Consider the following 11,413-nt stretch of genomic DNA (forward strand, 5'->3'; position numbering starts at 1 on the left):
AAGAAGTTGGTTTTTTGGGGGGTTTTTTTTGCTTGTTTTTATTTTATTTATTTTTTTGTTTAAACTACCCTCCCCCCCTTTTTTTTCTTTACTTTGACAATCCACAGTGGATTATCCAAGAAACAAAATCATGTTCACAAAAATTGTGGAAAAGTGTTCATGTGTGTTTAGGAAATGATGTATTCAGTTTGATTTTTCTTATGGTTTTTTTTTTTTTTCTTATTTTAAATCAAGTTTCTTTTGCTTTTTTTGCGTTTTCGACCTGTGGTGCATGTTTTTAATCTTTTGGCATGCTGAGAGATTTTTAGTTTTTGTTCTTTTTGATTTGGACAAAAATGTTTTATGCTCAACCATGTGTCCTGTACAGTAGGCTCAAAAGACTCCTGCATATAGTTTAATATCCCCGTATGCATCCAAAACGTGCCCACCACAACCCATCCGGCTGCATTTACACTGTAGTTTCTGTGCTAGAAGGTGGTGTTGATGGTGGCGTGAGAGCTTGTTTTTCTGGATTTGGAGGGGGAGCGGGGTTTGAAATGTTTTATGTACAATACAGCAGATGCTACATTTCATTGATGTTTATTTCATAGCCTTTACCATTTAAAAAAAGAAATGCTTAATTTGCAGGGGAGCTTGTGTTTTTTCTGAGGTAGATGTACATCTAATCAAATGCCAAATAAATTGCACCATGAAGGACGAGCTTGTGCGTCAGTGGCTCTGAACTTTACGTTGAACCTCGCTACATCGTGACATTTAGCTGGTCTGCGAGGCTTTGAGGAGGAAATTCCTTCGTATGCGGTCACCAAATGTCAATTTAGATTAAGGTGGGATGCAGGGAAATCCCCCCGCCTCCTCGCACCAGTGTCCAATACACGGCAATGAAAAGATTCTCATAATTTAAAGAAAGCGGATATAGTGCACCTCGCGGTGACTCACAAGGGGGCAGGCGGAGAGGAGAGAGTGATACCCAGCCGAGAAGCACCGTCGGAGAAAAGAGGCTTTGTTCATGCAGGCTGAGTAGTGACGGAGTCGCACAATCTATTCCTGGATGGGAAACACGTAACACTTAACACTGAGCTGTTAGGAGAGGAAGTGTAACATCACTTAAAAACATGGGTTTAAGTGTAAAATTAGGTGTTAATTTGAGGGTTTTTAACTGGATTCCCAGAGCTTGGCACTGATTAGAGGGTGGTCCCTCCCACTGTAAAGCGTGGGGCAGTGATGAGCAAATATAAAGAGAACCTCTGAAGTTTAAACACGGTGTCATTTTTACAGCCTCTTTATACCGAGTCATATATATTCTGTTCACTTCTAATCCAGCCTCCTAACACATCCTCTGACTTTCCCATGAGATGAATGGGTCTTGTTACTAGTCACTGGGCATCTATGCTTACAGCAGCAGCAGCTGGGGAGGTGGGGGTGTGTGGGGGTGTAAGGGGGGTGAAGCTCTCCCTGCATCAATGAGCCTGTTTATCAGAAAAGACCACTAGACTGGTAATGACACGGTTGACTGATCAGCCCAGGAGAAAGTAAATCTCAGCTTTCACCTTCCTTCCTATATTTAAGCCGGACGTTCGCCCTCGATTGTTTCAGTCTACCTCACTGTGCGCTCCACCAGGATCCTGGGATGATTTGGACCGCAGCTCTCCTTGTGATCGTCGGCTCATACGCTGACTCAGGTGAGGGCACGACTCTGGTCTCGCGGGGTGAAAAGATATTGCGAACGTCTCTTACGCGCAATTTCGTGTAATTGGATGGAAGGGAAAGAAAGGTGATGTTTGTCGTCACTGTGCCGTTTTCATTTCGCAGATGACTACTGTTATGATGAGCCACATTGTGGTGAGTAACTTATTTGTTTTTTAATTTTAGAACGAGCGCTGTCACGATGTCACATTTTCACGTTATGATTAGAACGGTGAAAAGGATTCACGATGATGGTATGAAATCTTTAGAAAGGATTTTATCAAATTCCATCAATGACACAGTTACAGTGCACAATACAGACCAAATGCCCACTTCTTTGGTTACACCTTGCTCGTACCCCTTTTGCCTTCAGATCTGCCAGATTCTTGATTCAACAAGGTGCTGGAAATACTACTCAGTGATTTGTCAGCTGAACGCCCATGATCCAAATCTCCTGTTCCACTAAATCACAGATGTGCTCTATTGGACTGAGATCTGATGACTGTGGAGGGCATTTGAGTACAGTGAACTCATTGTCATGTTCAAGAAATTGAGATGATTTGAGCTTTGTGACATGGCATGTTATCCTACTGGAATCAGATGATGGCCACACTGTGGTCATAAAGGGATGGACGTGACCGGCAACAATACTCTGGTGGTAGTGCTTTAATGCTCAGTTGCCATTGCACCACCAGCAGCCTGAACCATTGATACCACACAGGATGAGTTCATGCTTTCATATGGTTCACACCAAATTCTGACCATCTGAATGTGACAACAGTCAGTCACGTGGCAGCAACTGAATGCCTTTAGGCATGTAGACATGGTCAAGGGGGCATATTGAAGTTCAAAACGGGGATTTAAGTGACTTTGATTGTTGGTGCCAGATGAGCTGACTGAGTATTTCAGAAACTGCTGATTTGCTGGGATTTTCCACACAACCATGTCTAGAGTTTACTGTACGGGGTCTAAAAATAAATAAATAAAGGACAAAATGTCAAGTGGGCAGCAGAGAAGAGAATAAAGCGGCAGACTGCTTCAAGCTGAATGAAAGGCAACAGTAAATAACCAGTTGCTACAACCAAGGTGTGCAGAAGTGTGTGAATCTTGAAGCAGATGTGCTACAGTAGCAGAAGAGACCACATTAGGTATCACTCCTGTCAGCTAAGAACAGGAAGCCGAGGCTACAATTCAAAATAGAGAGTTGAAATGTTGACGCTTGGTCTGATGAGTCTCGATTTCTACTGCAACATTTGCCTGCGAGGATCAGAAATGAACATGAAAGGATGGATCTATTCTGCCTTGTATCAACTTGGTGGTGGTGTAATGGTGTGGGTTTCTTGGCACACTTTGGGGCCCTTAGTACCAACTGAGCATCATTAAAACTCAACAGCCTATCAGCCGGATGGTTGCTGACCACATCAACCCAACAGAGCACCTTTGGGATGTGCTGGAACAGCTGACTGACATCATGGATGTGATGCTCGCATCTCAGTGTGGACCAAACTGGGGAATTTTTCCAGCACTTTGTTCAATCTCTGCCATGAAGAGTTAAGGCAATGCTGAAGGCAAAAAGACTTATATATTAGATGATCTGAAGCTGAAGTCACTGTTGAAAGTCTAAAGCAGGGATCTCCAATCCCAGTCCACGAGGGCCGGTGTCCCTGCAGGTTTTAGGTGTCCTTGATCCATCACAGCTGATTTAAATGGTTAAACGACCTCCTCAACATGTGTTGCAGTTCTCCAGAGGCCTGGTAATGAACTAATCATGTGATTCAGGTGTTTTGACCCAGGGTGAGATCTAAAACCTACAGGGACACCGGCCCTCGTGGACTGGGATTGGGGACCCTGGGTCTAAAGTATCCTTTCAAAATAAAAGCCAAAATATCAGATATTCGGAAAGCATGGGTTGTCCAAAACTGATTGCTGTGAGCTGATTTTAAGGTTAAGCAAGCAAGGTTCTTCTTACACTTTTTAGTTGTCTGTCTGGAGCTCATGAGTCTTCTTTCACATCCTCAGATCCTTACTCATGGGGAGACATGGTCCCTTCCTGTTACTCTTTACTTAATCACCATCACTCTCCCATCAACTTGGACGAACACATGGTCAGAAACGCCTCTCTGGGCGCTCTGTATCTAGAGGGCTTCGAGGAGACGCAAACAGGCCACTGGACGCTCAAAAACGACGGGCACTCAGGTGAATACCCCGCATATTGTAGCGCGTTTTTGTCGCGTGGGCGCTGGGGGTGACGCGTGCGCTGTTGCTCTCAGTCATACTGCAGGTCGGCAGCGGCATGGCGGTGAGTGGTGGCGGTCTTCCAGATGTGTACCACACCATCCAGCTGCACTTCCACTGGGGAGGTCCGGCGTCCAACGGCTCAGAGCACACTGTGGACAGACGCAGATACCCAATGGAGGTACAGTATGGTCAGTAGACGGAGTTACACAGTCACAAGCCACCTGTGTAAGCACACAGATGCAGTGCAGCCTTCCCTTAATGTCTCTGTGGACTTTCTTTACTTCCAGATGCACATAGTCAACATGAAGTCCATCCATCCAAATCTGTCTGCAGCCCTCGACGATCCAACGGGACTTGCCGTTCTTGGATTCTTCATTGATGTCAGTTTATTTCTCAGCCTAGTCCTGAACTACATTTTTAAGGATTTTTAAAGCAAAACTATTAAGACATTATCATATTTCTCAGGTTGTGTATGCAGATAATGTGCACTTTGGACACATCTCACAGAAACTCTCCTCTGTTGCTTACAAAGGTGAGTGGAGCCTTAAGAAAAATCCACTCCTGCCTTCTTGTGTTAGTCGTAGCAATGTTCTCATTATGTCTGTGTATCCTTCCCCCAGGGCAAGCAACTAAAGTAAAGCCATTTCCTCTAATGAGCCTCCTGCCAAAGCACAACATGAGTCAGTATTACCGATATTACGGCAGCCTTACCACCCCTCCATGTTCTGAAGCGGTTGTGTGGACTTTGTATGAGGTCCCCATCTACATTTCATGGTCCCAAGTAAGTCGCCTAGGTTCAGATCAGGTTTTATGTTATTTTTTTAAAGACTTACCTGTTGCTTTAAAATATTATTTTTGGGTTTGGTTGTCTCCTCAGCTGGCTCAGTTTACCTCGCAGATCTTCTCCACAGAGGAGGACGCAGAGCAGGTGACCCCTCTCCAGAAGAATTTCAGACACATTCATCACATCTTCAGTCGCGTTGTCTCAGCCTCCATAGATGCCAAACTCCTCAGAGGAGCAGCTGGTCGAACCCTCTTGTCTGCTACATCAGTGCATCTGCTTCCAGTCCTTTTACTGGGAGGCTTCTTATCTGGACTTTAGCACCATGTTAAATCCAAGGCGTGAAATAGTACAACACCAAAATTAAAATTAAATAAAGAACAGGTTAGTTGAACTTTTCATTTAAGGAGAAGTTTTCAGACATTTAGAAATACTCTAGGAAAAACAAGCAAACTGTGAAGAAGAGTACTGTAAGTGTTATTTAACGTCTCATGTGTTTTTAGGAAATTTGAATTCATTAGCATGTTGCTAACCGTTTAATGTGAAGCCTTTTGCATTCAAAGTGTGCTTTTAAAAACTACAACCTAATGTACATGCGTATACCTTTGTTTTTCTGTAGTGAGCAATTAAAAAATAAAAATAAAAGCAAAGTTAAGTCAAAGCAAAACTTGGTTGGTTAGCATAGCATGTTAGCATGCTAACAAGGTTGATTGTTTATAAAACATTTGAAAAATTAAAAGTATTGGTCAGGCATTTTAAGCTGATGATAATGATTTAAAAATATGCCCAAATAACGCAGTAATGCAGATTTATGAAAAAAGTAAAGAAATATATAAAGAAAAATACAATTAGATCTATAATTCATTAGACAACATAATTTCCATGTCCTTGTATGTCACTACAGTGCATTTCAAACAGTTGAGATGTGATTTAAATGAGAATTTCAGTTTTAATTTATAAACGTTTTATAAAATTTATATACCGTCTTTTAATTAATTGAACAAACCATATGAATTTAAACATAAAGATTGTTGAAACTGACACTCTTACTTCCTGTTTTTTCTTTACCATCGAAATAATTCTGTGGTCATCCACTTCACCATTTCTGTGGTCTTTCAGACCTTTTTGATGTCACCAAGCTGCCTAGTATTTATTCCCTTTAAGGTTGAACTGAACTGCTAAAGCTTTTGCTATCGCTCTGATAGATTTATGTATTTCAGGCTAACAGAGATCTCCCTTACTTGTACTTCCACCTTTATGGGCCTCACATTTAAAATTAGAGTGAAAAGCCACTATATGAAGCTGAAGGTCTTACCCTTCAATCATTTCTTGATTCTGTTTTAATATAAAGTATCCACTGTTGTGTTATAATGAGGCAAAACTATAAAATATATTCATATTAATTAATATTAACCTCCTAAGACCTGAACTCTTTCATGGCATGCATTTTTAATTTTTCTTTGCTATTTGGGTTGATTGGGACCTGATGAATTTAAAAACAAAGAATTAGCAGATTTCTTTTTTTTTTCTTTTTCTTTTTTTAAACCTAATTTTAGTTTCTGAGAAAAATGAGATCCACAGTTGAGGACATTCGTTTTAAACTTTGATAGAACAGTGGCAGTATAACGTCCTCGTAAGTGGATATCAGGTCCTTGTAGAGAAAAATTAAGTATTTTGGTCTAGACAACCCAAAATGTGATGTCCACATATGTGTACGCCAGGTTAATAGGAGGTTAATATTAATTCTAAGTGTAACTCCTCTGTTCAGTAACCTCAATAGATGCAGAGTCAATCGCAACATTGTTCTGAAGCACAGACATGTCGCTGCTCCGTCAGCATCACCACCATTCAAAATTATTGTTATTTAACACTTAATACCACATAATGATATGAAAATTGATAGATTATAACCCATTAAACTGTCCGCGTTTGTAGCTATTTCCTATTTACTCATTAGTGTAAGTTATATATTAACATCAGTAGTTTCAGCTTTTTTATGTAATGCAATACTTTTAAGGATTTAACTTCTTTATAATTTACTCATAGCTATTTTAACGATTTTCCAAACTACTTTCAGCACCTTAACTGTGATATTAACATTACTGATTAAGGTTAACTGTGTGTGTTTTCTAAGGGTTTAATTTTTAGTTCAGAAAGTAGTCAAGAGAGCATGGAGAGGATGCTTAGCTGTTTTAACCACCGAGCCAGCTACTCATTGCTTAACTGTGTGCTTGTGTTGGTTAGCGATAAAATCTAACCCTTTCAACTCTAATAGATTTAGCCATACTTTAAGCTGGCTGTTTAAAAGATTTATGATACTATTACATCATGCAGGCCTGTACATTCCTTTCCAAATGACTTGGGCTAAAGCAAAATGTCCCCCGGGGCACTGTTAGCCTTTGATTGGGACGAACATTAGTGCTTTACGGTTATTCCTGCAACAGTACGTTTTCACTGCAGACATTTTGAAATCCAAAGTTACATTACTTTGCATGGTGCCTCACCTGCTTTTCCTACAGTAGCAGGAGGAAAGGTCTGTTTTGAAAAGAAGAGGGCGTTAAGGAAAGGTGCTAGAATATAGCACAGTAATGGCTGCCTAATGAGCCGATTTACCAGCGTCACGCAAAAACATGCAAACATTAGTTTGTACTCAGTGCTCAAGTCTGCATTGAATTTTGAAGTGTGGCCGTACGTCGTGTAAAGGAGGACTGCGGGTTACGCCAGGAAAAAAAGAAACCTGCAAGGAAACAAAAGCCTTAATATTTTCTGTGTGACTGTTCTTTAAAGTGTGACTCGCTCCCTTATAACACTTGTGTATCCTAACAATAAAATCATTCTTTAAAATCCTATTTGCTGCTGTTGTTTTTTTGTTATTCCTCATGCAAAAAGGTTTCAGAAAATTGAAAGTATGTGGCTGAACTGTGGTCAGCATTAAATGGGGAAACATGCTAGCCGACTCACACAGGTGTAGAATATATGTTGATCATTATAACCACTGTGACAACATCCATGTGACCTTAATCATCTACCAAGTCTGGGATGTAAATCTCTCTAAATTTAGCATTTCAGGCCTTTTATAACACAAGCAAATAAATGCAAATACTCCACCAAGCAGCTACCTGCAGCTGGGCTCAGACGTTTGCATCCAGTCACCGTGGACATGATTGTCATGATAATTTTGGACCTTTATTTATTTGACGTCAGGGTGGAATGATTGTACAGCATATGTCATTAATGATTTTAATGGCAAGAATTAGGTGCACGTGGCTGTATTTTATTTTTTTTTTTAGATCTTCTTGAGGCCACACAGTCAAATTATATACATACATTCATTTAAATCTTTTAATAAGAGGTGCTAAAGGTTCTACAGTGTCCTTTAACTTGGCATGTACATGGCCTGTTATCTTCTCATTAGGGATTATGATTGACTACAACTAGTAGTTTCTCTTTGCCAGCATAGAAAGGATTTGTTTTGACTCACTGGATAGGCCGATGCTCCGAGCAATAGGACAGTCCAAGAACCTCAGTGAAGGTGTAAGAAGCTGAATTGTAGATTTATACAAGTTGGAAAGGTCTCTTCCCTGCCATGACCGGGAAACTGCTGAAACAGCATTACTGTCACCAGCCTGAGAGGCTGCTGACGCCTTCAAAGTCAACTAAAATCTGCAGCTGCATCTGCACCTGCCCGCATCATGCTCTGGGGCTGTTTTTGCCAGTGGTACTGGTACATTACACAAAGTGGATGGAATATTGAAAAACTACCTGCGAAATCTTCAACTTCATGTCAAATCAACAGCTAGATGGTTGAAATTTTGATACAGGGAACCAGTCTCACGCTGTACAATCATTCCACCCTGGAAACAGAACAACTCCACGAAATCTTTAACAGCAACAAAATAACCCTGAGCTTCATGCCCATGATTAGTGAGTGTAAACTCCTGAGCACACCTGCACATCATCCCCAATAATGGTAAAATGTAAATATCAGTTTTTCTTTCAGCTTTTATTTTCTAACTGCCCTTTTCATAAGGATTAGCAAAAGAATCAAAGAAAACATTTTAAGACGATCTGAGCTGCAAAGATGACCGGCAAAGCAAGACAGCACAGTTGGAGCGACAACGACCAACCAATCAGATCCTGTGTTTGATTTCGCTAAGCAGATGGCGACGAGTGCGACTTGGGCTCCCATGCTGTCTAAGCTCGCTCTCTGAGCCCAGCCTCCCCGCTTGTGGTCACACCATCCTCCTCCTGTCACGGCCTTAGGGCGGCGCGCGCACACAGGGAGACCACACTGTGAGCCTTTTCTGTCTCCCTGGGGACTGTGTGAATGTGAATCCAGGCTTCTGCAGATTTTCACTGCAGATAAACACAAAAGCTTCTAAATTCACTGATCAAACACATTATTAATCCCAACTACAGAGAGGAGGGTTGGAGCACTGAATCAAAGTAGTTGGAGTCTTGCTTTGACAACTCGTTGGTTTGGTGAATGTTTTATTAAAAAAAAAAAAAAAGTCTTGGAAAAAAAATCTAATGCCTTTTCTGGGGTTTATTTAGATGAGCTTCACCACAATGCTTCTTCTGCCAGGGTGCTGTACTCGCTGTCAGCCACAGTCAGATCTGTTGGAGCAGTCATGGATGAAAGGGCACCCTCTACCTCTAACCCTCAGGCCACAAGTCCCATGCATGTATGTTGACTTGCCATTTGCTCATGGAGAATTGTGACTGACCCCTCAGTGAACTGACGCAAGACCTGGTTTGGACTAAAAGTCTCTTTGCATTCATGTTTGTGTATATAGCGAGAGAGAAAGTCAGCATGTTGACAGTTTTCATTTGAATTGTTTTAGAGTCAGGTTGAATCATCTATGGTCACGTGAAATTTAACAAACCTCTCCCATAAACAATTCGGCTCCTCTCTGCAATCCATCCATCCAAAGATCCAGCAAATTCAGGGTTATGTGGTACAGCCTGGGAGGTCATCAGTCCATCGGAGTTTGAAAATGTGAATATTGTTCAAATCATCAGTAATACGTTCATAGGAGCATTCAAGAATTTGGGAGTTGAAAGTGGCTCGACAGTAGCAGTGGAGCGCATGATGAGCGTAAGCAGAATCCCCCCACCTGTAGCATTATGAAACCTGCACTGAGTCGCATGATTGATGTGGCAGCTGATTGATCAGCTGCTGCCTGCATCAGCAGGACGATCTTCATTCCATCAGTCGTATTTCTATCTCACATCGTGCAGCCTCAGGAATAACAAACCACCAGCGTTTATGGATGTATGCAAAAATGCTTTATTTCCATTTTTTCTTCCTTTTTCATACATTTGTTGTATAATAAATAGACAGGAGAAACAGGCTGACACATCAGTCCTCTTCTCATGCCGATTCTGCACCTTTCTTTTCTCCACACCGCAAACTTTTCATAGAATTTACAACAGAAAATTTAAAAAAACAAAAAAAACAACCCCAAAGCTTGACACAAGCTGAATTTCCTGCTACCAGCTCATCTAATTCTGATAGATGTCTGAGCCGTGTTTATGTAGCAAATCCCAGGGAACAAAAATATATATATATTTATATATATATATATATTTATTTATATAGTATTCACAGTTACACTATTTACACATAGGATTACAAAGCAAATGAGCAGAAAAATGAAGACGTTTCTACAAGAAACAATCTTTCCAAAGGGAGGTGGAGACTCGTCCTGTACACAGTGGACCTTTTTTTTTTCTTTAAATAAACAACCTTTTAAACCATCAGATTTCTTTTACAGATCCCTGAAAATACGCTTGTTTGTCTTTTTAAATACTCAGTCTTTTGTGAAAAACAGAGAGAGAGAAAGATGCATTTTAAAAGTTGTGAAGATGTATATAAAAAAAGCATTAGATCTTCTGTACAAGTCATCATTTACAATATGAACATCACTGGTGGAAAAAAAAAATCTCCATTTTCAATTTAACTGAATGAAAAGCAAAATGTTAGACTTGGTCTTAGCGGGAGGACTGAGTGGGTGAAAAAGGGGGGGGGGGACGCATAAGTGCGAGCCCCGAGTGCATTCACAAGTTTGTCTTTTTCATTGCGATGAGTTTATAAAGAAAGAATCGGCTCTCTTCTGCCTCGCGGGGAACATTAAACACTGGTAGTATAACGAGGACAGAGATCTGTGAGCACACAAACACGAGACGGTGAACCCAGACAGAAAAAGGAAAAGAAAAATCCTCCATCAGCCAAAAACAGGAAGCATTTCTGTGCACATCCATGTTAACGCATCTCTGGATTCCTCGGGTTAAACAAAGACAGTAACGCATTCATATGGCACTTAAAATGAGAACTAACTACTCTCTCCACAGCTGAAAACTTGTACCTTCACTTGCTCTGGAAGTAGACAGGACTTGATTAATCTTTAGTCTTTCTTGCTCTGCATGATTGGTTGGCTTTTTCCATGCTGCGGCCCACGAAAGAAGGGGGGGGGGGTCAGTGAACTCACAGTCTCGCGCTCTATCCGGACACGATAACGAACACATTCACACACGAATATAGTGTCTTTGAAGTAAGAAGAGAACCTAAACGAAACCGCAAAACACTGGAATATCATCAATACAAAGTTTGAACATCTTAATTAGCATTTTTTTGCATAAACTAAGAGGAAGCAGCATGATCCGTCGCTGGCTGGTGAGAGCAGGAGATGGTTGGATATTCCAGATTTT

General features: G+C 41.0%; 1 protein-coding gene across 1 annotated transcript; it reads left to right on the forward strand.

The window, feature by feature from the left end:
• Positions 1-1,577: 1,577 nt before the first annotated feature.
• On the forward strand, positions 1,578-5,080 carry car15 (carbonic anhydrase 15). The gene is made up of 8 exons (XM_005735234.1): positions 1,578-1,679; positions 1,810-1,839; positions 3,703-3,879; positions 3,954-4,099; positions 4,209-4,301; positions 4,387-4,453; positions 4,542-4,702; positions 4,799-5,080. Exons 1-8 carry the CDS (start codon positions 1,628-1,630, stop codon positions 5,021-5,023), a joined length of 951 nt encoding a protein of 316 aa, XP_005735291.1. The 5' UTR covers positions 1,578-1,627; the 3' UTR covers positions 5,024-5,080.
• The last annotated feature ends 6,333 nt before the right edge of the window (positions 5,081-11,413 follow it).

Source organism: Pundamilia nyererei, unplaced genomic scaffold (genome assembly GCF_000239375.1).
Source record: "Pundamilia nyererei isolate P.nyererei 1_Seehausen unplaced genomic scaffold, PunNye1.0 scaffold00063, whole genome shotgun sequence".
Lineage (NCBI taxonomy): Eukaryota > Metazoa > Chordata > Actinopteri > Cichliformes > Cichlidae > Pundamilia > Pundamilia nyererei.

What these genes read in the sequence shown, in the direction of transcription:
- car15 (XM_005735234.1), top strand. Translation starts at nt 1,628, where the DNA reads ATGATTTGGACCGCAGCTCTCCTTGTGATCGTCGGCTCATACGCTGAC. An exon ending in CGGCTCATACGCTGACTCAG is followed by an intron (nt 1,680 to 1,809) that starts GTGAGGGCACGA and finishes TTCATTTCGCAG; the next exon opens with ATGACTACTGTTATGATGAG. An exon ending in TTCTTGGATTCTTCATTGAT is followed by an intron (nt 4,302 to 4,386) that starts GTCAGTTTATTT and finishes CATATTTCTCAG; the next exon opens with GTTGTGTATGCAGATAATGT.